This window comes from Mustela erminea, chromosome 11 (assembly GCF_009829155.1).
Source record: "Mustela erminea isolate mMusErm1 chromosome 11, mMusErm1.Pri, whole genome shotgun sequence".
Lineage (NCBI taxonomy): Eukaryota > Metazoa > Chordata > Mammalia > Carnivora > Mustelidae > Mustela > Mustela erminea.
In genome coordinates this window covers 54,554,623-54,582,124 of record NC_045624.1, presented here as the reverse complement: position 1 = coordinate 54,582,124, position 27,502 = coordinate 54,554,623, and the positions used below count along the sequence as shown (strand labels likewise).

Below are 27,502 nucleotides of genomic sequence, written 5' to 3'. Positions count from 1 at the left end.
CAGTTCAACCTCTAGAGATCTCATTTACCCCCAAATTTATTATATTTACTGCATATATCACTTAATGAATTTTTGCCTTCTCAGAAGATTTATATAATCTGATGACTGTGCTATTTCATTTTGCTCATTTTTTAATGATAGTGTAAGTATTTGCATGATAATTTTATAATTCTTTTAATCTTCTGTAGCTCTTTTCAGAGTTAAGCTTCCAATAGTTATCAATGCTGGATAAAAAAAAAATTACAAGTTATAGATTCTCGTACCTGTAACATGGAAATTTCTTGAGGATTTTTGAGCTTCCATGTCAAACAAACTTCCTTCAGACTTACTTCGTGAGATTCCTCCTAAGCAAAACTGGGATCTTTTATTGGTTATCATTTTTCCACCTGCAAAATAAATAAATAAATAAATAAATAAATAATGTTTATAAGCATACATATACAGGTTGGCAGAGAAACTAAACTTAAAGTATTCACACATACTTAAATAGAAAACTGCAGTGTGCCTGGGTGGGCTCAGTTGGTTAAGTATCTCCCTTAGGCTCAGATCACGATCCCAAGAGTCCGGGGATCAAGTCCTGCACCTTGGGCTCTCTGCTCAGCAGGGAATCTGCTTCTCTCTCTCCCTCTACTCCTCCCCATGCTCATACTCTCTCTCTTACCTGTTCTGTCTCCCAAATAAATAAATGAAATCTTTAAAAAGAATAGAAAACTGCATTTAATAATACTCTACATAGATCCTCTACTTCTGGTGGGATGCTGGACTAAATATCTTAAAATATGTATCAGCACTTCACTGAAAAATGCTTAGACTCTGGATTAATACCAACAAGCAAAACTAGAATGTATTACTGATCCTATAAAAAAAATTGGTGAAAATTCCAAGGATAACAAAAAAGAAGAGTAAGCTACAACTTCAATAAATAGGAAATTCCTCTTTGGTGATTGGAAGGCAAACATTCACAAAACTAGAAATTCTTCCTTAAGTTCTTCTATACATTCAGGGCAGTTGTAAGAGAAAACAAAACATTTTATGTATATGTATGTGTTTGTAACTTCTTAAGCTACTTTAAAATTTATATTAGAGGGGCGCCTGGGTGGCTCAGTGGGTTAAGCCGCTGCCTTCGGCTCAGGTCATGATCTCGGGGTCCTGGGATCAAGTCCCACATCGGGCTCTCTGCTTAGCAGGGAGCCTGCTTCCTCCTCTCTCTCTCTGCCTACCTCTCTGCCTACTTGTAATCTCTCTCTGTCAAATAAATAAATAAAATCTTTAAAAAAATAAAATAAAATAAAATTTATATAGAAAAGCAAAGGGCTAATAATCAAGACAATCCCAAAAAAGAATAAGAAGAAAGTGAAGTGTGCCACCAGCATTTAGTTTAAATATGCGCTAAATAGGACAATGTGAAATGAGAACAGAAACTAAGGACACACAATGCCCCTACAAACAGACACCCTCACATGAAAACTTGATGAATGACAGAATTCGTCACATAGAGCAGTGAAATGATGATTCAGTAAATGGAGGATATACAGCTTAAAAAGTTACATTAATTATACACAAATCAATTTTAAGAGATTTAAAGACTGAAAAGCAAAACTTAAAAATAGAGTCCAAAGAATTATCTTTACACTTTCTGGGAAGTAGAGAATTTCTTAAGCAAAGCACAAGCACAAAATGCAAACCATATTTTAAAAGAATGAGAAATCCTACAGATAAGTCAAATGACATCATTTACAAAAATTAACAACATAAGCCAAAATGTGGGAGAAGATAAGGATTGGATTCTAAAAGACTCCTATGAATCAGGGGCACCTGGGTGGCTCTGTCAGTTGAGCTCTTGATCTCAGCTCAGGTCTTGATTTGGGGCCCTGAGATCAGGCCCTGCATTGGACTCCATTCAGGATGTGGAGCCTACTTAATAATAATAATGATATAAAGAAATTTAAAAGACTCATAATCAACAACCAAAATAAAAACAAAATTATAGAAAATTTTGGAAAAGATCTGAACAAATATTTCTTTTTTTTTTTTTAAGACTTTTTATTTATTGGGGCGCCTGGGTGGCTCAGTGGTTTTGGCTGCTGCCTTCGGCTCGGGTCATGATCTCAGGGTCCTGGGATGGAGCCCCGCATCGGGCTCTCTGCTCCGCAGGAAGCCTGCTTCCCTCTTTCTCTCTCTCTCTGCCTGCCTCTCTGCCTACTTGTGATCTCTGTCTGTCAAATAAATAAATAAAATCTTAAAAAAAAAAAAAGAATTTTTTATTTATTTATCTGAGAGAGAGCATGAGAGAGGAGAAGGTCAGAGGGAGAAGCAGACTCTTCAAGTTGCTGAGAGCCCGATGCGGGACTTGATCCTGGAAGTCCGGGATCATGACCTGAGCTGAAGGCAGTCGCTCAGCCAACTGAGCCACCTAGGCGTCCTGGACAAGTATTTCTTTAAAAAATAAACACAAATGACCCAAAGTATATTAAAATATGCTCAATTTATTGGAAATCAGGGGAATTCTAAATAAGACTGCATGAGGTACAATTACACCTATCAAATTTGCCAAAATTTTAAAAATCTGCAACACTAGCTTTGGCAAAGATGTGGAGAAAGGGAGAAGTCCTATATTCTCCTAGTGGAAGCATCACTAGGCATAATCACTTAAAAATCAATCTGGCATCCTCTAGGAAAGGTGCTTATACCACAGTACCCAGCAATTCCAATCTCAGCTATCTGTGCGACTAAAGCCTTGTATATGTATGTCAGAAGAGATACGCATGAATGTTCATTATGTTACACTAACAAAAAACTGGATTACCCAAATTATCCTTTGCCACATGAATGGATAAATAAATACGGTGTTTTAATTCACTAAAGCACCATGCAACTATGAAAACGGATGAACTACAATTAAAAGCATCAGGATATACTAACTGGGAGCATCCCATTGCTGAGACTCAGCCTTCTCTACATGTATGTTTTCTCTTTGTCCCATGAAAACCCTGAAAAATAGAAATTTTCTGTAAGATTTTACAGAGTACAAGAAACAAATCTCAGCAACGGGGCGTAACAAACCTACCAGGTCAAACAGCTGGTGAGTTACTGACCCAGACATAATTCCTCATGAACATTATGGCTACTCCATACAGCCCATGACTCAGGATGCCATACACCCCCTCTCAGACTCAAGGTTCCCAACACTACACTCTGAAACTATGCCACCTTCTAGTTCAAACTGCCAGGCATGCGAAACTTTGACTTCTTGCTCTCCTTTAGGTGTTAACCACACCTCTTTCACCTTTGACTCTAATTCTCATACTCTTCTTTCAAGTCTTTTACTTTTTTTTATTTAAGATTTTATTTATTTATTTGACAGAGAGAGATCACAAGTAGGCAGAGAGGTAGGCAGAGCGGGAGGAGGAAGCAGGCCCCCTGCTGAGCAGAGAGCTGATGTGGGGCTCCATCCCAGGATCCTGAGATCATGATCTGAGCCGAAGGCAGAGGCTTAACCCACTGAGCCACCCAGGCACCCCTGAAGTCTTTGACATTTTATTTCAAAAACATTTATTCCATTTTTTAAAGAAATCAAAAGACTTTTCTGGTATCAAGTAGTAAAGAACAAAATTAAATGAGGAGAGAAGAAAGAGAAGAGGAAAGGAGGGAGGAAGGAAAGGAAAGAAGGGAAAAACGTTTTTCAAATATAACGGATAAACAAAGGCAAAACTTATCTCACAATGTGGCATACTTAAAAAATCAAATGGTGTATAACAATTTTTTCCTCTGATAGGTGAAACTACATGGGAAGGTTGGGTGAAAAGCCAAATTGTGCAATATGCAATTTATACTGAAACCTCAGGTTTCCTGGAATATCTTCAAAATTCTGTGGTTGGTTTTACCAAATATAATGTCCAAAACTAAAGTCCTTGGCACACCACAGGTAGCCAAAGCTTTAGGTTAGAAAACTAAGTACATATCATTGAGCAAAATTAAGCAAATCAAATTAAAATGAGTAGGAAAAAAAGGTTTAAATGAAAAAAATATTTTTCAAAACGATAAAAGTATGTTTTTTTTCATGGAAAATCAATTAAGACAGAAAGCTCCCTAAACTCCTTAATTTCTTGGGGGAGAAAAGAGCAGAAAGGAACAATATATATCTAGGATTCCTTAGATGCTAACAAACCCTGATGTAAAAAAAAAATAGTTACAACCCAGTGAAATGCAGTTAGAAGTCCTCAGCAACATAAGAATCAGGATGACTTATACAGCTGGGGTCCTGGAGGGTCATAACATTTCAGGAACAAACAGGAGGTTATCAGCTATAATTCTTTGTGGAGTAGCCCTCTTCTCCAGTCACCCAAGCACATCTTCATTGTCCTTTATGCCAGTGGTTCTAAAACTCAGTGGTACCATAATCACCTGCAGGATTTGTTCTAAGATGCTTTGCTGGACCCACCCTGTAACTCTGATCCAGAAGGTCTGGGGTTGCACCCAAGATTCTGCATTTCTAACGAAATGGCCAAGTGATGTGATGTTGTGGTTTTGAGTGGGGGGAGAGGGGCACATCTTGAGAACCACATTCGGAAAACCACCATGCTAACTTCTTTCCCTGGTGCGTGTGTGTGCGCGCGCTTGCGCACGCACACACACACACACACACACACACACACACAATCTCACAGGACTTCATCCTAAATATGACTTTTTGTCTTTGAATACAGGGAAGAGTCAAAAAGCCTTTGACTGAAAGGACTATGATGGTGACCTATGGAGGGCAGTTTTTGTTTACACAGGTGCAAATAGCACTCTCCAGATTTATCATTTCCCTGTGTTTTCTTACAATTAAGTGTCATACTCACTGGCAATTGCTCTCCCAAAGGGAATTTTTAAAATTTTGTCTAAAGAGGCATGAGTCATTCTTGGCTAGAAGAAATAAGTGGGAAAAGAGCAGTCTACTACTCACTTAATTGGGGACACATTCTTGTCAAACATGTCTCTTACAATACACATATTCTGATTCTACATGACCCATTATTTTTTTTTCTTAAAAAAAATAAACAAAGTTTTGCTCTTCATTTATTTTACTGTTTAAAGTAGGCCTTAAGCTATTAGGAATACTTACCAGCTGTACAACTTAGCAAAAGATCCCAGAAAATTTGGGGGTAGAGCAGGAGAGGAGTGTTTGCAAAAGCTTAGCCAGGGACGCAATAACTGCTAAAATAATTATTTCTTTAAAATGTGTTCCTTTTGGCGATTCACAGACCTGTACCCCTGGGGATAAAAATATACGTTTATAAAAAATAAAAAATTTAAAAATCTAAAAAAAAAAAAAAATGTGTTCCTTTGTTGGGTTAAATAGGTAAGTGCCTGAGTAGAGCCCTGCCTGGAGCCCTGCAGTGAGTCCCTGAGCTCAGGGTCTGGCTCTGCACTCAGCTCAGAGTCTGTTTGTCCTTCTCCCACCCCTCTGTTCCTCCCTGTGTGCTCTCTCTCTCAAATAAATTTTTAAAATCGTTAAATAAATAAATAGTCTGAGAGGCTCATAAAAGAATACTGTAGTCAGCTGATGACATGCACCTGCTATGATTTTACTTGATGTTGCCATGGTGTGTGTAGTGTTACTGGATGTTATGCTACTGGATCCAGAGAACCTCTGGATGGACGAGTGGAATTTTCTGATTGGTAGTGTACATACCCCATAAACCAATAATTAAATAGTTTATCATCTCTGGTCATCAGCTCAAAGATTAAAAAAAAAAAAAACAAACTGTTAGGGTGATTTTTCCCCAAGGAAAGTGGTTTTACAAGATTCTTCAGGGTGGGCAGCAGGGTCCCTTCGACTTTAAGGTATTGGTAATACGCAATAATTTCTATGATGCCTCCAGTCTTGGTAACTCAAAATATTCCATCTTGTTAATATTACCACATCAAGATGTTTATCACTTTCTTTATATCTTATTACCCTTCCACCATTGGCAGAACTGAAGTCCAGGAGAATTATGATAATTGTTCAGGCCAACATCATATTAATGAGCACAAATCAGGAACGAAGAAACAGTTGATCAGAAATTGTTTTATGTTCAGCTTAATGAGGGAGTCAAGGGACCTTCACAGAAACCTCAGTCTGAAAGGGAAAAAGTAAAGGACTCTAAACAGATACGCAAAAGGAGTATTTCAGTCTTGTAAACGAATAACAAAAATTTGCTGTCATAATGATATTCATTTTAAGGACAGAGTTTGTGTGTGTGTGTGTGTGTGTGTGTGCATGCCTGTGCACACACACAAACACCCCTTTCCTTAATTTAAAAAGAATTTGAAAATGTTTACAAATACTCAACCAACACAATATGTTTAAACAACAAGCAAGTGTATATTATTCTTCAGTAAGAAAGTTAAAAACAACAACAACAAGTAAGTGATTCGGGTGATACTTACAGAAAGAGTTAGTAGGAAACCCAAAATAAATAATTTTATTAACATCATGCTTTAAGTTCCATATATTGCTAGGAAAAAACCACAAATCTGGCTCTCCCTTTCTCAAAGAGATCACAGCAAGGAAAACATTGTTAGTTACATGCCTCACAGTGTGATGGTGAAATATAAATAAATCACTTAGCAGAAGCACCAGCATCATCAGGACTGCTGGGAACAACACCCTTACCCTGCCATTTACCCTAAGTTCAACACCAGGTCCTTTTCATGGAACTCTTTCTTAATGTGTACTGATGGCATCTTGCCCAAGGGCAATCATGTCAGACTGGATGGAAATCAGCGGGTCCAGCTAATCAGCCATCTGTCTCCTGATCCAATCCAAATACAAGAATACATGTTAGGTTACAAAAAACCAGGATAGGTCATCTGGTCTGGGAAAACCCACCATACTTAGTTTCTTTCAACTGACTTTGTTTCTACTTCTTAGAGTATATGGAGTTAGATGTTCTAGCTGTGATGAGGATTAGAGAATATCACTTCCTCTTGAAGATCCAATCAGCTAAGTTAAAGATGAGAATCACACTCCGGTGAGACAAGTAGCTCAAATGCAGGTCTAAACAGATGATTCTACATTTGTAAATGGTGTCTGTGACATGGCCTGAAATGTTCCTCTGAGCACAGTTGCATTATTGCTCCCCCTCAAAAGCATATGAGTACTTTTGATGGCTGCATAGTATTCCATTGTGTATATATACCACATCTTCTTGATCCATTCATCTGTTGATGGACGGGACTGGAAGAGATTATGCTGAGTGAAATAAGTCAAGCAGAGAGAGTCAATTATCATATGGTTTCACTTATTTGTGGAGCATAACAAATAGCATGGAGGACATGGGGACTTAGAGTGGAGAAGGGAGTTTGGGGAAATTGGAAGGGGAGGTGAACCATGAGAGACTATGGACTCTGAAAAACAATCTGAGGGTTTTGAAGGGACGGGGGGTGGGAGGTTGGGGTACCAGGTGGTGGGTATTATAGAGGGCACGGATTGCATGGAGCACAGGGTGTGGTGCAAAAATAATGAATACTGTTATGCTGGAAATTAAAAAAAAAAAAAAAAAGCATATGAGTACTAATCCTCTAAGTCATGGATCAAGGCTTTAGTACTTTCATTGTGGAAAACATTTAAAAAAATTTGTTACCAAATGTCCACTGTTGCCATATAATATTCACAGTGATGTGAATCTCAAGTTTAACTTTAAGTGATGCATGCTCCTAGAAAACCTTCAAAGATAAATTAGCTGTATAATCTGTCCCTAGTAACTGAACAAGTTTGATTGTTTTATGAGTTCTTGGATACAATTTGGCTATGTAACAGTGACCTTAACCCTTTATTTTTCTTGCACCCTTCAGTGCAAGAGAAGCTTCCTGGCTAATTTTTTTCAAAAGATACAGAGATCAACTACTGATTCAAAAGAGGTGGAGCCAGAGTCAGATTTACAGTGTGGCTAATGAAGCTGAACCTGTAGGGCCCTCGAACCTGCACAGCCCTCTCCAAGGCCCTGAGCTTAATTCTTTGTTTTCTTGTAAGCTTCATATCATGCATAACTCCACCACTTTATAGAATATTTGACATCATGAGATTGGTTTTTCACCTATCAGCAGTATTTGTTTGTTTCTTAGATGTAAATGCATATTTGGAAAAGTCCAGAGAATACAAGCTTTGGAATTAGAATTCTCTTGTTGCAGACCCTGGGTATAAATTTGAGAGAGTTAATAAACATTTCTGTGATTTTATTTATCATCTGTAAAGAAGAAGAAGGAATAGGAGGAGGAGGAGGAGGAGAAGAGGAAGAGGAAGGAGGGGGAGGAGGAGGAAACGGAGGAGGAGGAGGGAGAGGCGGAGGAGGGGAAGGGAAAGAGGGAAAGGAAGAAGGAGAAGGAGGAAGAGAGGGGGAAGGGGAGGCGGAGAGGGGGAAGAGGAGAAGGGGAGGAGGAAGAATAGCAAGTATTACTATGTATTACTTTTATTATTATATACTGAGCCCACAATCTACACAGTACTGCTTTAATAGTCAAATGGAATACTGTATGAAAAGTGGCACAACCAGCTAACTCCTTTTCTTTTCCTTTTCTTTTCTTTTCCTCTGATTTCTCCCTCCTGTTATTCCTGAACAATAGAAAAAATTTCTTCAGCTGGACCCACTCGAGATGCTTGAGTTCCTCTCCTTCAGATGGCTTGAGGCTCTGACCTCACTCCCTAAGTGAAAAAAATGACTACTGACCAGTCATATCTTGGGACTCAATCTCCTTTTCATCACTCCCTGTAGAACATTTTTTTTTTTAAAGATTTTATTTATTTGAGAGAGAGACAGTGAGAGAGAGCATGAGCGAGGAGAAGGTCAGAGAGTGAAGCAGACTCCCCATGGAGCTGGGAGCCTGATGTGGGACTCGATCCCGGGACTCCAGGATCATGACCTGAGCCGAAGGCAGTCGCCCAACCAACTGAGCCACCCAGGCATCCCCCTGTAGAACATTTTAACAGCTATTTGCATTACTCCTACCTTTTGACAACAGAGGCACTAAGGTACAGTAGAAAGAATACAGGCTTTGACCTGAGACAGATGGGTTTGAAACAAAGCTTAAAAATGAATATAGTGGGGGGCGTCTGGGTGGCTCAGTGGGTGAAAGCCTCTGCCTTTGGCTCAGGTCATGGCCCCGGTGTCCTGGGATCGAGCCCCCACATCGGGCTCTCTGCTCAGCAGGGAGCTTGCTTCCCCCTCTCTCTCTGCCTGCCTGTCTACTTGTGATCTCTGTCTGGCAAATAAATAAATAAAATATTTTAAAAAATGAATACAGTGGTCTGAGCATCACTTTTTCTCATTAATAGGGTGTAAATATATCTACTTTAAGTAGTTGTAGCAATGGTATATGAATTACATTTCAATAAAACTGTTTTTTTTTTTAAAAAACTTTTGTGCAGATTAAATACTATAAATCTCCAATTAATACCAATCACTGTTGAAAATGATAGTTTTTGTTTGTTTTATTTTCTCATATCTGTGTCAGTTCTGTTGGTTTTAATAAGGGTAAAAGTGGTTACTGACAAAGATACTTAAGGAATACTGGAAAAGAGAAAGAAGGAAAGGCACTGTGGAAGTTTCATTGCCATTTTAGCTTAACTGAATATTCAACCTGATAATGCTCTTTTCACCTCTTTAAAGAGCATAACTGAAAAAATACTGAATTTTTCGCAACCAAAGTTTGTCAATCCCTTTTCAAAATTAATTTCTCAAAATTAATGTTTTACAGCCAATAGCTGCTCCGTTAGTGGGTAGAACCAATTATAAGATTTCCAATATTCTTTGCCAAGAGAAAAACACCCTCTGACAAATATTTTGTATACACCCACAGTCTTTCTTGGTTTGAACTTAGAACACTGGCATGAATCATCATACGTATCATCCGACAAGTCTACCTTCTTGACAGAAAGAAAATATCAATGTTCCGTGGCTGTTAAATGAGAACAGAGGGTTCATGATAATTGCTGTGAGGAGCACATGGATGAAGTTTGGTAGAACCGGCAAGATTTTTAAAAAAGAACACTCATTATGCCACATCAGCCTATGCATAAAGCAAGAGTTTCCCCTAAGTTCTCCACAATTTATCATGTCTAATTTTTAATGTTTCAGGGACTCAGCATGTTTTTATGTGTCAATTTTGTAAGCTGAGAATAGGGTGTAAAGTATGGAATGTTTATCAAAGTACAAACTTGAAAAATACTAACATGTGTACCTATGTGAATATATATATTCAGATAGATAGATGGATGGATGAATGGGTAGATAGATAGGTGGATAGTTTCAGTGATATATATGAAAACTATATACAATTTATATATACATATATATAATACATATATGTAATTCAGTCAAACGAAATATTTTTGTTACTAATAATGCTTCGATATTCTCTGAATGCTGGGAAACTAGAGGATTATTTCCTTTCTGGGAGACAGTTAAATCTTCAAAATTTCACTTATTTGCAGATAGTATCAAGTAGTGATAGAGTATACAAGAACTCTGAAGAAAGAAGTTAAAAGAAACCCAAATTTTCTTATGTAAGATTGGGAACCAACAGAAATGATCAATTTTAATATTTTAAACTCTGTTTTATTATTCCATTTTCAAGTATTATACTAATGGAAACAGCAGATGAAACACAAAGGAAATCATCCAGAATGGAGTGAATGGAATTATCCATCACTGTCCTTTTTCTTCATTAAATCAGCCTGAAAAATGGAACCTATTCACTTAGCAGTCCGAATGGACTGCAAACCTTTCCAAGAACAAGTCCTCTCTCTTCCTCCCCAACGCCTCCTTCTTTAAATGCAAGGGTAATACTCAGGCTTAAGAGTTGTGTTTCTCTCTGCTGAGACCTTTACTGCTTTGTAGGAGTAGTGGGCTCCTCAGATACAGATGGGTAAAATGGCAGGAGGCTCAGAGTTGTGCCCACAGCACCACTTGGTGCCAGGTCAGGGTCCTCCTAGATGGCTGTTCTGGAGCTTTGTCCTGGTTGGCATCCTGCCCATTTGCCCTAACCAGGTTAGTGTAAAATGGTGGTTCTCAATGGTTCCTCTGCATCAAAGTCAACTTCAGAGCTTTAAAAGAAATATGTAGATGCCCAAAATCTACCCCAAGATCCTGATATGGAGCCCAGGTATCATTATTTTTAGAAAAAGCTCTCAAGAGATTCTGATATACAATGAAGATTGAGAGCCACTAAGTCATAAATTGTGAGGTGATAAAAATGTATTTGTTTCATTTTTTTTGTTAGGCAAACATGTCACTGGACATAATAAAATATATGGCAGTCTAAGATGCCCACCCCTACAAGGCAACCTTCCAGGGGCAAAAACACATATTAAGACATGTACTAGACATGGGGTATCAGGATGATAAAGGAAAACTGTAGGACTCTCTCTTCCCTGTGAGTGGCATGGCCTTTTGCCTAGGAACTGTATCTAAGACTACTTCTACTCTAGATTAGGGACAAAGCCTCTCTCCTTCACACTGCTTTGCTGGGGTTCAGGTTTCCCTATCTTTTCTTAGAATTGTAAGATCTAGATGGAGGTACTTCAGGATACTAAGAAAACATAAACGCTGGCTTTTAGCCTAAGTCTTAGTTCTACCTGTAGCTCAGGAAGACAAAGTTGGCTTGTGCTCCAGGTGGCATTTTCCAGTGCTCACTGGCTCTCTCTCTCTCACCCACATGTATATCCCCCCAAATATCCCTCTGGTTAACATTTTCCCAGTAAAATCTCTTAGTTATTAATACATAATACATTTACAGAAATATGAATCTCTCATTACAATATTTTGGCCAACTCTCTTTCTAGGGAAAAAATGTTTATTTCCCCTAAACTCAAAGGAACATTTTTAACCAAACAATTTCAAGAAAGCATAAAGTTTCATTTCAGATGAAACCAACAGAACACTGGAACCATAGTAGCCATTTCAAAATCAAGACGGTATAAAGGACATGTGAATTTTGCAGCTACTGGCACTAAGCAATATTGGGTTTTTAATTTTTTTTTGTTTTTATATGACTACCTTAACTGTGTGGTATTTAACACACACATGTATTTTACAATTTTTTGTTACATTTTTAGGAAAAGGGTTGAGGGTTTAGAGTGATATATAATGCATTATCACTTTCTTCATTTAAAAAGTTAGAAATATAGAACCAGAATGTCTGAAATCAAAGAACAAATTATTAACTTCAGGAAGAAAATTCCCGAGTCCCTTTGTGTCTATTAGATGACATTTTAAACTATATTGTTCAAGTATACTCTATACTTATAATTATTTTACAGTTGTGTGATTTATACATTTCTGCTTGAAGATGTGATTAAATTTCCAACCATAATTTTGAAGGTGTTAAATTTTCTTGTCATTCAGTTTTTGCTTGATAAGTTTCAAGGCTTTGTTGTTAAACTCATATAAGTATGCAAAGGCTATGTTTTCTTAATGACTTTTCTCTTTATTTTCCTCTAGTGTTTCTACTTATCCCTGTAAATGCTTTCTGACCTAAATTCATTTAATGTGATATTAATATTGCCATGCCAGCTCTCTTTTCATTATTGTATTTTATAATTTTAAGACATTTTTTTACATGGTTTAATATCTCTAAAAATCAAGATGCATATGCAATTGATACTAGATTTTAATTGGCTTTGTTTTTTTCACTATGGTATTACATAAAATAAGAGTGTGTATTAAAATGGATGGTATCATAAATTCAAAGAAATACAGTAATTACCTGGAATATCTTTTACAACCTCCTTATTTCGACCCCTCTGGCTGATTATTAGGTATGCCACTATAAGCAGCAAATAGCTGGATTTTTTAAAAATGTGTGTTTTTTATTAACCTCTGTCTTTAAGTAGTTGAATGCTATCCTTTTATAGTCACTTAAAAACTCTCGACTTTTACTCATTTTTACTATCTTATATTGTGTTTTACTTATTTGCTTCTATTTTTCTCTTCCTTCTCTTGGATTTACAATATTCCCTTCTTTTTCCTATTCCACATTTCTACACACATATCAATTTTCTCTTCAACTTCCCAGTAAGATATAAAGGATAAATAGTATGGTCCTCTCTAAAAAGTAGAGAAACAGAATCTGAATCACCAAGACATTGATATTTGTACAGAAGCTTACAATTTGTTGTTATAATAAATGAACTAATAAGAGACAAATGTTTTTAAAATTCTATCAATATCCTAGCCACTTATCTCTTGTAAACTTTCATAAGACTATGTTAAAACATTTATTTCTCCAGCATATATCATTTGGTATTTGAACAATAACCAAAATAACCATTTCAATTAAATCCACACAGAGAAACATAAACTAAAATGAAAATGACATGCAATCATGGAAATGAGGCAAGAAATAAGGAAGAGTCTTAAAACTGATTCATATGTCCAAGCTAAAAATGACATGGCACTTATACGGAAGGGAATAGAAACGTTCTTTTCAACAGATTTTAACCATAAATAAAAATGAGAGAGAAAATTAATACTGCTGAATTACCAAAGGAAGAGGATGAGAACAGAGGACAAAGTGAGAAAAATTCACTTTTTCTAAAAAATATTTTATTTATTTATTTGACAGAGAGAAACACAGCGAGAGAGGGAACATAAGCAGGGGGAGAGAGAGAGGGAGAAGCAGGCTTCCTGCTGAGCAGGGAGCCCGATGTGGGGCTCTATCCCAGGACCATGGGATCATGACCCGAGCCAAAGGGAGACACTTAACCAACTGAGCCACCCAGGCGCCCCAGAAAAACTCACATTTAATGTTTTTAAATCATTGCAAATAAAATACGGTAATAGAAAATAAAGACACTGAAAATAAGGCAAATCTGACAGAAATAGGAAAAAGACTATCTAATGGAGATTAACTTAAATTTGCAGTAACTACGGACAGCTAGCACTCACTGGGTATCCTCTGTGCGGGGAGTATTCGAAGTGCTTTGCATCTGTTGTGTCTTCTAACCCTCACAGCAGGGCTAGGGGCATATTATTGTCTCCTTTTGGCAGATGGGGAAACTCAGATACATAGAGATGAATTCACTTATCCAACATCACACTGTAGAAAGTAAAGGGGACAGGAGCCAAAGCCTGAGAATCTGCTTCAGGGTCCACGCTCCCAATGACTACATGCAGAGTCCTTCTGTGGGCAATGTCCCTGAAGACCGGAATGCAGAAGGCCTGGAGTAGGGAGCTTCTGAGTCAACAACTACAAGAATTACTACCCTGTGGCCAGTGTTCCTACTGCATCCACACTGGGGTCCCAGTGCAGGAAAGCCTTGCCTATGGGCCCCTCGCTTGTTTTCCTTCCTTACTTCCTCAATTACCTCTCCTTGTCGTGTAAAAGCATCTTTGATCCTTATAAGCTCAAAGGAACTTGCTAACTGGAAAGTTAATTTTCACTTTTGCAATATAAGGAAAATGAAGCATTTACCAAGGGCATTCTAAATGATTCTGGAAACACTCACCAGAAAAAAAAGTACTAGCCCCAAAACATAAAATATTTCTTCACATTTATAAAAGTTTAAATAAATTATTATTTTAATCAGCAATGTGTGGATTTATGGCTGTGGTCGGAATGGAACACCATAAAAATGTAGAACCACATAGAAAAGTGGGTAAAATAATAAAATAAATATAGGAGCCAGAAATACTGAAAATATAAGATCAGTCTGTTATACTTAAATCCAGTGGGAGAGTTATTAAAATACGATGTGGAAACTTTCAGAAGATTCACATAAAACAAAAATATCTAAGGACTGATTTGAAGAATCTGGATTATTTTGCTTGAAGAAAGGAAATGAATTTATAAATATTCCTAAGGGAATCTAAATAATAATATATTAATTATACATAATGATACCCATCACTACACAATTTCAGTGACAAAGTAAATTAATATAAATATATATATTAATATATAATATAAATATTATATTAATATAAATATCTTATAGACAAAATTGAATAAATTATGAAACACTGCGTCACTGGAATATTATGCAGTTGTTAAAGAAAATCTTGATAAGTCTGTAAGAGCACAAAATATGTTTCTGAGATTATAGTAAGATGGAAAAGCTTAAAACGTGGCCCAAAATCAAATGCATAGAACTATCATAATCATATTTTATAAAATCAGAGGAAGGGAAACAAGACTGGAACAACACACCCAAAAGTACTACCAGGACACGTGTGTAAGTGGTAAGAATCTCAATACTGATTTTTGTTTTCCTTTTGTCTATTTTTCTAATGTTTAATGAGATATGATCTCTTATTGTGAAAATATCTTTACCTGAAGTGGGTCATGGTAATTAAATTAAATTTTTTTAAAAGATTTTATTTATCTATTTGACAGACAGAGATCACAAGTAGGCAGAGAGGCAGGCAGAGAGAGAAGAAGGGAAGCCGGCTCCCCGCTGAGCAGGAAGCCCGATGCGGGGCTCAATCCTAGGACCCTGAGATCATGACCTGAGCCGAAAGCAGAGGCTTTAACCCACTGAGCCACCCAGGAGCCCCTCATAGTTTGTTTCTAAAGAGGGACACATTTAGGGTAAAACAGGATAAAGTAGAAACCACAAGAACAGTTTCTTAACTGTGTTAAGAAACACAGTTTCTTAAAACTGTGATAAATTCTAATTTAAATTAGTATTTCATGGCAATCCCTTGATTCCAATAATCCTTTCACCTTACAGGACCAGCAACCTATTGATCTTACTGCCTTCTCACTGCCTCCCCTCCAGCTGCTTCCCTCACAAACCAGTCTTTGTATTTCAAAGTGACTTAATAATAAAATGAGGACATCTAAGACATAGAATAACTGTAAATAGGCAGTACTTCAAAGGTAGAAAGATAATTATTCAGTTAATAATTATCTTTCCTATAGGACCAGGCTTAAAACGGTATAAAAACAAAGCTGGGATAGCCAAGAGGAGCACCACTTGGCAGGTGCTACAACAACAACAACAAAAAAACACTTTACATGTTTATTCAAATGTATGTATAACATACTTTTTTTTTTTTTAAAGATCTCTATTTATTTGACAGCCAGAGATCACAAGTAGGCAGAGAGGCAGGCAGAGAGAGAGGAAGGGAAGCAGGCTCCTCATTGAGAAAGCCTGATGCAGGGCTCAATCCCAGGACCCCAGGGATCATGACCTGAGCTGAAGGCAGAGGCTTTAACCCACTGAACCACCCAGGCGCCCCTACAACAGACTATTTTTGCTGAATACCAAAGATAACTACAATTATGCCAAATTAAATTTTTAATTTTAAACAGTTTTCTTCTTACCTTCTCTATTCAAAACATTTCAATCCTACCATTTTAATTATTATTTAGCATTTGTATAATATTTGAAGCCACAAATTAATTAATAAACTAACAAATCACTAATATATTATTACTGGAGCCTGACAATAAATAAAAAAATTTTTGCTTAATTCAAATTTTGCAGAACTAACAAAGAAGATGAGATTCAAGGCATTAATAAACATTACTCTGTCGATTCTTTTGTTCAAAAAGGAATTAGCAGTGCCTTTTTCCACTCCCACAGAATGCACAGACTAAATTCTAAAGCATGAAAATCCTGGAGCAGTTCATTTCTTCAAATGGCAACAAAGCCAAAATCTGTAATTTTTTGCTAAACTACAAAAAAAGGGGTGGAAATAAAATAAAAAAGGAGTTTTTTATTGCAAGCTTTTTTTCTAATAACCCACTTTTTCATTTTTGAGAGCCTGTCTGTGAACTAGTAATGATGGACTGATCAACGGACATCTTCCTGTGATTTCTGCTGTGAAAAATTCAATTTGACACTGACAAGAAAAACCAGTATTGCTCCCAATAGTGTTTGCTTTCTGTTTTGTGAAAAAACAGTCTTCCCTTCAAAACACAATGGGACCTGGGACACAAAGCCTATAAACAAGGGAGGCTATTAAAAACTCAGAAAACAAAGCTCCAGGATTTCACGAATGACTTGCTCACCTCTCTGTCTTGCCAGCTGCACTAATCTAAACATTCTTCCTTGGACATTTTATCCATGTCTACAAAAGACTAGCAGTAACACAGCACATACAGGGTCCTGTAAGGCAAATAGAAGCCAGATAAGCTCCTTCATTCTTCATCCGGAGTTAAGGAAGCTGGTACAAGGTGTATTACACAGTGGTCTGAAAACACAGCTGGGGCCTGGATAACGGTGTGGGCACTGCTGTGGACGTACCACTCACCTGAGCCAAGGCTTCCAACAGTCTATGCTTGCGGGGGCTGGGATAGCCAAGAGGAGCACCACTTGGCAGGTGCTATGATATCTGAGATGGCATTGGTCATTCAACCAAGGAAAAAATTCTGTATAATGGGTAACTAGAATGGCCAGAAGATGCTGGAGTGCATAGTTTTGTGCTGCTGAGGTTAGAGACCCAAAAGCTCGTCAGAAACACCGTGACTCTGTATTAACCTTAGTGATCTGCGTGACTAATAGAATGCAGAAGGAACTGGTATTGCTGGGATTGCCAAGTCTAGATTATAACACACCTCGCATCCTCTGCCCAGGTCTCTTTGAAAACTTACTCTGGAAAAAAAGAAGAAAGAACAAAAGAAAGAAAGAAGGGAAGGAAAGAAGGAAGGAAGGAAGGAAGGAAGGAGGAAAACTTACTCTGGGTGAAACTAGCTGCCATGTGAGGAATCCAGCTGCCCCGAGGCCACCTTGCTGGAGATATACATGTGCATACTCTTGTCGACAGTTCCAGCTGGGCCCCAACTCCTAGTCAGCCCCTACAAGGTGCCAAGCATGAATGTGAAGCCACCTTGAACCCTCCAGACCAGCTCATCTGCAAGCCAAGAACTATAGTTCATACCATGATGAGCAGAAAACCACTCAGCTGATCCCTACACCTAAATCTTTCAGCTATCAAATTGTAAAATATAATAAAATGCTTATTTTGAGCCACTAAGTTTTGGGATAATTTGTTATGTAGCAAGAGATAGTGGGTTGTGGTCTTTAAAATAAGGAGAGAAATGCACACTAAAGCAAATCATCCATATTAAAGGTATCCAAGTTATGCTAGCTAATGTAATTAAATCACAAAATGCATTATTCAGGAATGAGGTGTTCTTATAGCTTAATGTTGGATTTAAAAATTAATACAATATTTCAAGGAAAATATTTGACAATATGGAGTTGATACAAGTTGAGCTTATGGTCCCTTACTGTGGTGAGTCCTTTCAAGGCACTGGGAGGGCCTCTAAAAATTTATATTTATAATTTGTATTCTTTTTCTCAAAGGGTCCCCTTCCCATGTTGTATAAATTTCAGGCCCCACAAAACAGAGTCTGTCCCTGGGGAGTGCACATTAATAATCCTAAAACTTTTTTAGCCCTTCTCAGTAACTTACATTTTCCCCAAGAAAATAATTCAAGAAAGAGGGGGACAGCTAAGTTTATATTATTCTTTACCAGAGCATTATATATATTAGAAAAATAAACTGAAAATAACCCAAATGCTCTATAACAAATGAATAATTGAATAAATTACAAACTATCAACTTAGGGCACAATGTCATCTTTTTAAAAAGTACTCACAAAATCTCTAATAACATGAGAAATTGTCTATAGTATGGCTAAGTGAAAAAGCTAATTTGGAAAGTTTATATAAACTATGATCTCAAGTATAAAAATGTATATATTACATTAAAACTGATTAAAACTGAAAAGATTAAAACTGAAAAGAAATTTAGAGAAGTGAGAATGGTTACGTTGATATGATGGTCATGAGATGCAACTCTGCCTTTAATTCTTTTTATTCACATTTGTTTTTTTAAGTCACATCCCATTATGGTCACTGTAAGTGATGCAAACTCTCTCAGAAATCAGCGTCTGAGGTTTTGTAAAAGGGATCCTGTAAAAGCTGTGAGTTTAGCCACAGCTAAATGCTGTAATGCCCAAAACTCAGGAAAGCAGACCGACCAGGCTGTGGAAGGCCACTTCTCTTATGTTTGCAAAATGTGATGTGGGAAAACAAATTTGTCATTAGGAAGGTAAACTCAGACTCTTGGGGAAGTTTGTCTTCTTTCTCTTCCTCTTTCGCCTCATGAATGGCAAAGTAAAACTGTTTGGAGCCAAAAATCGAAAAGCCAACACTGTCGCCATCTCCGTTATCTGCCATCTTTACACAAAGAGAAATGAACCCACACACGCACGCACATACAAACACATGCACGAAGCTTCATTTAGACATATTGAAACAAAATATTAGCTATTGTAATGATTGTTTTGGATATTGTGACATGGTGGCCAGAAATCTCAAGGTCTGGAGGCTAGTTCTGGGTTTATGGCCAGCCAGGTATGTGACTCAGTGACATCTTGCTGGCTGAGAGCCTCATGCGTCCATCTGTAAAATGGAGGGATCATCAAGACCTGATCGCCAAGATCCAGTCTGTTGTCACCACCACCCAACTCTGTTCATAAATGAAATAGGGTAGATTTAAAAAGCAGGGAATTTGTGAAGCTATACTGGTGAGTGGGTTTTATCTCTTTGTTATACCGTACTTCAAAATACTAAAATTTCAAATGACAAAATTTTGGCCACTAGAAAAGAACTGAAAGGAAAGCCAGATTCTGACACAGTTCACTGGTGACAGAGGCAGGGGACCCAGCTTTCCTTCTCCTCCAAAACAATGTAACCAAGTAATGACCCACCCCGTCCTTTCCTTTTGATTTTCATTAGAGTAACATAGGGAGAGATATTTTAAACTGACTCCATGGCAGAGGTAAAAAGGGCCTCTTAAGTAGGTCTCTCTCTTTTCACTGTGCCTCACTTGGGTGCTGGCCGAAAGCCAACTCAGCCCTCGGGGCTCTTGTCGCAGAGGTTCAGTAGGCAACTAGGAAGGCAAGAACATGCCAGGCACTTCACTTCCACCCAAAATATCATTTTGCTGCATTCAAGAGCAAGAAGGAAAGCCTCCCTTTCAGGTATGTCCCCACGATGTGAATTTAAACTCGCCTACCACATCTTTCCATTAAAAGCCACTCTAGTACTAAAAAGGGACATGCAAACCATTTACCACACATAGTTCTTCTACTCTTAACTCTAAATCAGTTTGAATCACAAGACAGCATTAAAGTAAAGTGTATTACTCCAGCCTCTTATCAAAATGGCTTTTACAGAGTGATGGCTCAGCACTACTTCCTTGGTTTTAACTCATGGCGCAGATGAGATGTGACACACATGAAATTTCTACATATTTTTGTAAAACTGTAATTAGGGAATTTGCCCACTGTATTATCATATAAGCCCTGTATGGATAATTATTCTCAGAGCTTAGGGAAAGGAAAAATTTCTTCCTCCTAATCTTAAAGTTTTCTTTTATTAAAAGGCTAGTGTCACCTCATGCTTTGGGTTTTACTTTGGCTACCAAGGAAGCTTAGGCTAGGTTTTTGTGCATTTGCAGTAATATCCCTGTATTTCCACTTTCAGTTTGTTTGTTTAATATATTATCTCCTCCCCCAGCCCGAACCAACTATATCCTGTCATTATTATTATGTGAGGTTTAGCTTCTCTTGTTAATGGTTTTCAATTTTATTGTATGTATATTTTTATGATTGGATACTTCAGGTCATATCGGGGAAAGGTAATATATAAATATATAACAGCATGTGTTGTTATATGTATACATACATCTGTTGTATGCAATATATATTATCATTGGTTGTCACAGAAAACATATCTTTAGAACTGTAACGACCTTAGCAATAATTTAATTGAATGGTTTCTAACGTCATTCTCTCATGTATGGAGAACCTATTTCAGGAAATATGTCCAGAACTTAAAGAAATACAGTTGTAAAATAAATAAACAACAACAAAAAAATTTCATCTGATTGAAAGTTAGGGGGATAAAGAGCTCACTACCTTCACCTTACAACCACCCTGTCCACTGCAATGAGGGGCTCTGGAGTCACTCCACAGAACTCATATTTTCCATGATACATATTCAAATACTACTGATCAACTTCAGTTGTCTTCTTCTATAAATACGGAAACTAAGACACTGAAGTTATGAGTTACCTAAAAACACTTACCTAGTTGGTGATTAGGTCAATATCAGATCGCAGGTACCCTGATTTCCAGATGTTTATTTTTTTCAGAACAGAAAGCTAACTCCCAATATTTTTTTTTTAAAAGACACATTTATTCAGCGTCATGATCAGACTATTACATTTAGCAATCAACAGCATGGGTGCAAAAAAAAAAAAAATCTACATTAAAACCCTTTGTTGGAATGCTTTACACTTTCCACAGAACAGAAACTAAAATAACCTGTTATACAATTAGTCACAAATACAGTCCTCGAGTTTTTTTGCCCATACACATGAGTATTGTCTAAAACATGTCTTCTTTGTAGCACCTAGGCCCTGCCACCACTGTGCTTGGCTGAGTTCACAAATCTGTTGTAACCTGTAGCTTCCCTGTCACTTCTCTGGCTCTCCTCTCCTGCTAAGCTTTGTTTCCTGGCAGTAATTAAAACCTTCTGCCACTGCCATAGCTGCTGCTGCTGCTGGAACCACCATAGCCACCTTGGTTTCGTGGTTTGGCGAAGTATTGGCCTCCACCACCATAAGGGCCAGAGCTTCTGCCTCCAAAATTGCCTCCTTTCATGAGTCCAAAATTTGAGGATTGATTGTTGTAATTGCTAAAATCACTATAGCTTCCGCCACCTCCAAAGTTGCTTCCATCATTACCAAATCCGTTATAGCCATCCCCACTGCCACCATATCCACCACCACCTCGACTGCCACCAAAGCCACCTCGACCACTGAAGTTTCCTCCGCGACCAAAGTTGTCATTCCCACCAAAACCACCTCCACGACCACCACCAAAGTTTCCAGAACCACTTCGACCTCTTTGGCTGGATGAAGCACTAGCCATCTCTTGCTTAGAGAGCGCTTTCCTTACTTCACAGTTGTGGCCATTCACAGTATGGTATTTTTGAATGACAATCTTGTCTACAGAATCATGGTCATCAAATGTTACAAAAGCAAAACCCCTCTTTTTGCCACTGCCTCGGTCAGTCATGATCTCAATCACTTCGATTTTCCCATACTGTTCGAAATAATCTCTTAGATGATGTTCTTCAGTGTCTTCTTTAATGCCACCAACAAAAATCTTTTTCACAGTTAAGTGGGCACCAGGTCTTTGAGAATCTTCTCTTGAGACAGCCCTCTTTGGTTCCACAACTCTTCCATCCACCTTGTGTGGCCTTGCATTCATGGCTGCATCCACCTCCTCCACAGTGGCATAGGTGACAAACCCAAAGCCTCTGGAGCGCTTGGTGTTCGGATCTCTCATTACCACACAGTCCGTAAGTGTTCCCCATTGCTCAAAATGGCTCCTCAGACTCTCATCGGTTGTTTCAAAGCTCAGACCTCCGATGAAGAGCTTCCGCAGCTGTTCAGGCTCTTTGGGAGACTCTGACTTAGACATGACGGCGGTGGGAGGGGAGACTTTAACGATGCTTACTCGGCGGCGTCCACAGGCAGAAAGCCCCAATATTGTTTTAACATTAAAATTGTGGTGCTTGAAAAGAGTCCTGTAATTTGGGATTTGGTTACAAAGTAAAGAGAGTCTGAGATCATCTTAAACTCAATGAGGCAGCAAACACTATGTTCTTTCTTCCTCCTCCCAGGCCTATCCAGCAGGAGCTGCTCTCTCTTCTTCTCAGATTTGCTTTCAGCTGGTTCTGCCATTTGCCTAGTCCCTATGCAAACCCATTAGAGCTAAAGTTTTTGGCCCTCTGAGTAAAGAATCATGTGGTCCTGCCTTTTTTGTATATTAAATAAGCATAGCTACTAGAAAGATTCTGTGGAATCTTAGCGACAACTTGTTTTCCTTTCTTGGGCATTTTTAAAGTTGGCCTGACTTTGATATTTTAAGATTATACATATCACATTCTTTTTTCCATTTAGAAAAGCCTGCACATGCTCCTGTGTAGGTGCCATCAATAAACTGGAGAATAAATTAACTTGAAAGCATGGTTTATTTTACAAATGTCTCCAGATGAAAACCAAGAGAGTAGAATGTAACTGCATTATGCACAATGGCTTCAGACAAAGGTCTGGATAGACCGTGGAAAGTTTAAAAAGCCATATTTGAGCTGCAGAATTCAAAATCATGATTCTTTACAGTCAATTTCAGATGAAGCAGAAAACTTTCAAATTTTGATCATCTAATAGTAGACTTAACATCATGCCTTTTAGAAGAAACGTCTTTACCGTTTTTCATTTTTAGTCCTTAAAATATACAAGCTTATTTTTTCACTAGAATATATACACAATTTCATTTATGGAAAGATTTATTTAATAAAAACCATTTGCGGGCACATGGATGGCTCATCGGTTAAGTGTCTGCCTTCTGCTCTGGTCATGATCTCAGGGTCCACCACGCTGGGCTCCCTGCTCAGGGGGTGGGTCTGCTTCTCCCTCTCCTCTGCCCACCCTCTCTTGCTTGTGATTTCTCTCTCTCTCTCAAATAAATAAATGAAATCTTAAAGCACACACACACGCACACACACACACAACCATTTCAACATAAACCATTTCAAGGACGATAAGAACAAAACACCACTCTCTAGTGGTGAAACCTTGAAACAGCAAAGTCCTGAGGGCAGACCATCTTTCTGTGGGTCTGACAGGCACTGCCTCATCCAGGTAGAGGGTCTGAAGTTTGGTTATTAGCAAAGAAACCTCAAAAAGATTACAACATCTGGAGGGTCCTGAGGCATCAGATACCTGGGGCCTGGAAGAGTATGGTGGGAAGAGAAGCAAATCACTGACAAAAAGATATTGATCAAACAATGTCTGATCTCCTTTTGTGAGGACTGGGAAAAACCTGGCAGTAATTAAACTAGTGCCTAAGTAAAGTCCCAGGAACTTTTCTGAATCAGAATTTGCCATTGAATCCAAATGCAGCATGGGAGATCAAGAGGGATAAAGAGCCAAGAGAATCATGCTATTTCAGGAGGTAAACAATGAACAAAGCAAGACTGCCAAAGACTTGAGTTTAATGGATGTTGGTCTCCTAGTGGGCATGAGAGGATGAAAGGGGATCAATTGGCCAAAGTAAACACTGAAGGCTTACCCAGACGAGTAAACATTTTGTCCAGGCTCCACCCTTTGATTATTCAATCATGTCTTGATAAGCTCCTGAAGTCTGCCCCTGGTCTTAGCCTCCATCCTGGAGTTCTCCATTCAAATTTCAGCCTCATTTTTAGTCTTCAGTTTTTCTCTAATGAAGCAAGATTTTTATGAGCCCTACCAATTTGTAAGTCAGATCACATGTATATTATCCAATTAATCAGCAGAATCAATCCGATATACTTCAAGCAGTCCTGATACAGAACAAATCTTTCAAATGAGAAGCAGAATAGACTAAAAAGTAATAACTGGCATGGCAACAAATAGTTCATGAAAAAGAGAGATCTACAGATGACTCTTAGTAAATCCTTTGCCCATAAAAGTATGATGGTGAGATTATGCAGAACAAGTCTTTTCTAAATGATTAAACATTACAAACTACTTTTAAAAATGCAAAGCCCTCCATAAATACTAGATCCTATATGATTTATTATTCTGTTGGCAATAAAAAAAAAGAAGGATGATAATAATAGTAATTTGAATTTATGGAAGGCCTGTCATCTCACTTGTCCTTTTGAATGCCAGCTTATTAATCCTCAAAGCTATCTTAGGAGAAAAGTAGCCAATGTTATTAGCTCTTTTTGCAGATAAGAAATCGAGACACAGACAGATTATGTGGCTTATAAAGGCTTGGACAAGGAAGCTGAGGGTAGAAGGAAAATTCCTTAGCTACAAAGGTGGGAATGTGGTCCATAGATAAAGAGTTGGCAGGTTTGACCTCCTCCTGTCCAGACATACCAGAAAGTAGGCACCATCCCAAACAAAGCTATCTGAGGCGAAAGGAGATTACACAGAGAAGGGACCTGAGAGTGTGTGGTGGAGTGCTGGAGGCAGCAGTTCAACGCAGGAGAAACTGGTGCACTACACAGGTGGAGGGTTTGGCTTGCCTTGCTCAGCACAGGGACAAGCTGACATCGTCTTGGCCTGAAGCCATTCTCCTGCTCTAACACAACCCTCCCCTTCCACATCTTCCATCAACTCTAGGGAGATCATCACATAACCATCAGGAAGCAATCACTTCAAAGCCATGCCCTGAAATAAGGATTAGAATAAGGGAATAAATCCCATCGCTCAAATTAAATAGGAAGCACACAGGGACGACAGAGTGCTTATTAACATGAGAATCAAACACCAAAAATGAATGAAGAGGAAATCGCAGAGGTGAGTCAAGAATACATAAAGTGTCATCACAAATAATACTGCAGAATCTACTTTCAATCCTACCTCCTTCTTTTAGTTAAAAAAGAAAAAAAGACTATTTTTATTTAAAAATCAATAATTATTGTTATTTGAAAATAAGGTTTTTTTAAAAGTGAAGCTATAATGTATTATTTGTTTCGAGGGTACGGGTCTGTGAATCACCGGTCTTACACAATTCACAGCATTCACCACAGGACACACCCTCCACGATGTTCATCCCTAAGCCATCCCACCCCTCTCACCCTCCCCATAAACTTTAAAATAAATAAAACTAAATGTTCTGTAAAACAAATCAATAAGAAAGTTGTGAATTATACATCTCTTCATAAAGGAAAAAGGCCTTATGAGCAGGATTTTAAAGCAGTTGTGATTTAGCCACATCCTGTATAATTATTAGCAACATAGGGACTAAAGGAAAATATGTGGCTATCCCATCTGCCATACACACACACACATGCATATACACGTATATACCTGTTTAAAAGATTACCAGAAATGGACAGCTACAGAGAAGCATAAAAATACCTCTCTACTAACAAACAGTACTAAGTTATATTTCAAAATAATAACAAAAACTGAAGAAAAACACCATGACATTCAAGAAGAAAAGAAGTTACTGAGAGACCTCTGTTATCAACATTCTCAACCAACTTACTGATCATAACAACCAATCCTGGAAAAGAAAATAAATTGTCAAATCATAACAGGCAAGAATACACAGGCTAATCACAGGGACTTTGAACTTAAACTGCCAAACCCAACTCAAGACAAGAGAGGATCAAGCAATGTAATTAGACAAGAGAGCCAAAGCACCACATGCTGCCATTAGTATCTAATTTCCTCTTTGTTTTGGCCAGGAGAAATATTCCCCTTTATATCCAGTTAGGCTTCTAAAGACATCTCTTGACATAATAGCCTAGAAACATGGGTGTTTCCTATATTTGAAGTTAATAAAAACCAGGCAATATTTTCATGCCTATCCCTTGTTTTCAGGTAAAGTAGATATTCCATGAGAACACCCAAATGTCTTATACTGGCCAGCATCCATTCTGATAGGTCAGTGTCTAAGCCATATCCACTGTTGAATATTTTTAATACCACTCTGCACCCAGGAAAGTGTTAACCTAAGCCTATCCAACCTAACTGTGCATTTCTCCTTTTTAAACTTTCAAAGATGACTGGGTCTTATTTAGTAGAATGGATTTCTACTTTTATGTTTCTTTATTTAAAAATAGATCTTCTAAAGAGATAGAAGTGATTCTATATCATCAGAATTGATGACTTAAATGTAGAGATGACCTTGATGGGTGCTGGTCCAACCCAGCAGAAAGCACACAGCATGTAGGTATTACAAAAGACAGGGATGAAAGTAACAGCTGGGATCATAAGGACAGGAGACACCCCTCAGCCTATCTGCCCCAGTGTATCATGTAGTGTTTATGAAATGGGTTCTGAAGATTGCGCTATCTGGGTTTCAATGGCAGCTACACTGGAGTGTGTACAATGAAGGGTGAAGAGGGCTTCAGGTAAAAGAAATTTGATACCAGGGATAGAGAAGCAAGTGTGAGTGTGGCTCATTCAGGAAGCAAGTAGTTGAGGAAGACTGGCCCATAGCAATGTAGCAGGGATTAAGGTGAGAGGACAGAGGAAGTGGCAAAGGAAAGGATGCAGAGGCCAGCAGAGCTGGGCCTGAATGACCTTACAAGGCATGCTGAGGAACTTGAACTTTAGCCTGAAGGAAAGAAGACACAGAGGAGTTTAAATCAAGGGAATGACAAGATCTGATTTATGATTTACATTATAGAAGTATGGAAAGCACAAGGTAGAGCAGAACCAGACACAAGGAAAAATGGCAGCATCCTCAACAAGGAGAGGGGTCGTGGGAGTGTACAGAAGTAGACAGCTCAACTCATTCTCTATCGTTCACTCCTGAGTTTCCAGGGACTAGAGTTCTGCGCTCAAGACCTCCTTAGTTTCCATTTTTGAGCTTCAGCCTCCAAAGATGCACATGGAAGTAACTCCCTTAGTCCATGCACCAGCTGGAATTTTCTGGTCTCTTAGAAAGGAAGGGTGTGTGTGTTCATACTCACTGCTAATGATCATTTCCTACCATTGCT

General features: G+C 38.2%; 2 protein-coding genes across 7 annotated transcripts in view; both read right to left on the bottom strand.

Moving 5' to 3' along the window:
- The window catches only part of MACC1 (MET transcriptional regulator MACC1), a 93,143-nt gene that overhangs the window by 27,268 nt on the left and 38,373 nt on the right, over nucleotides 1-27,502 (bottom strand). For 3 of the 6 annotated variants that reach the window (XM_032304034.1, XM_032304036.1, XM_032304033.1), the window contains exon 2: nucleotides 264-386. In XM_032304034.1, coding sequence (XP_032159925.1) covers nucleotides 264-378 — 115 coding nt within the window. In that variant the 5' untranslated portion in view covers nucleotides 379-386. Of the gene's footprint in view, nucleotides 1-263; nucleotides 387-6,643; nucleotides 7,126-17,650; nucleotides 18,338-27,502 lie in introns of those variants that run through there. The other 3 variants (XM_032304032.1, XM_032304030.1, XM_032304035.1) reach the window with 3 other exon arrangements.
- Nucleotides 21,501-22,550, bottom strand: LOC116568568 (heterogeneous nuclear ribonucleoprotein A1-like). Its single transcript, XM_032304041.1, has one exon. The coding sequence runs from the start codon at nucleotides 22,474-22,476 to the stop codon at nucleotides 21,514-21,516; it is 963 nt and encodes a 320-aa protein (XP_032159932.1). The 5' UTR covers nucleotides 22,477-22,550; the 3' UTR covers nucleotides 21,501-21,513.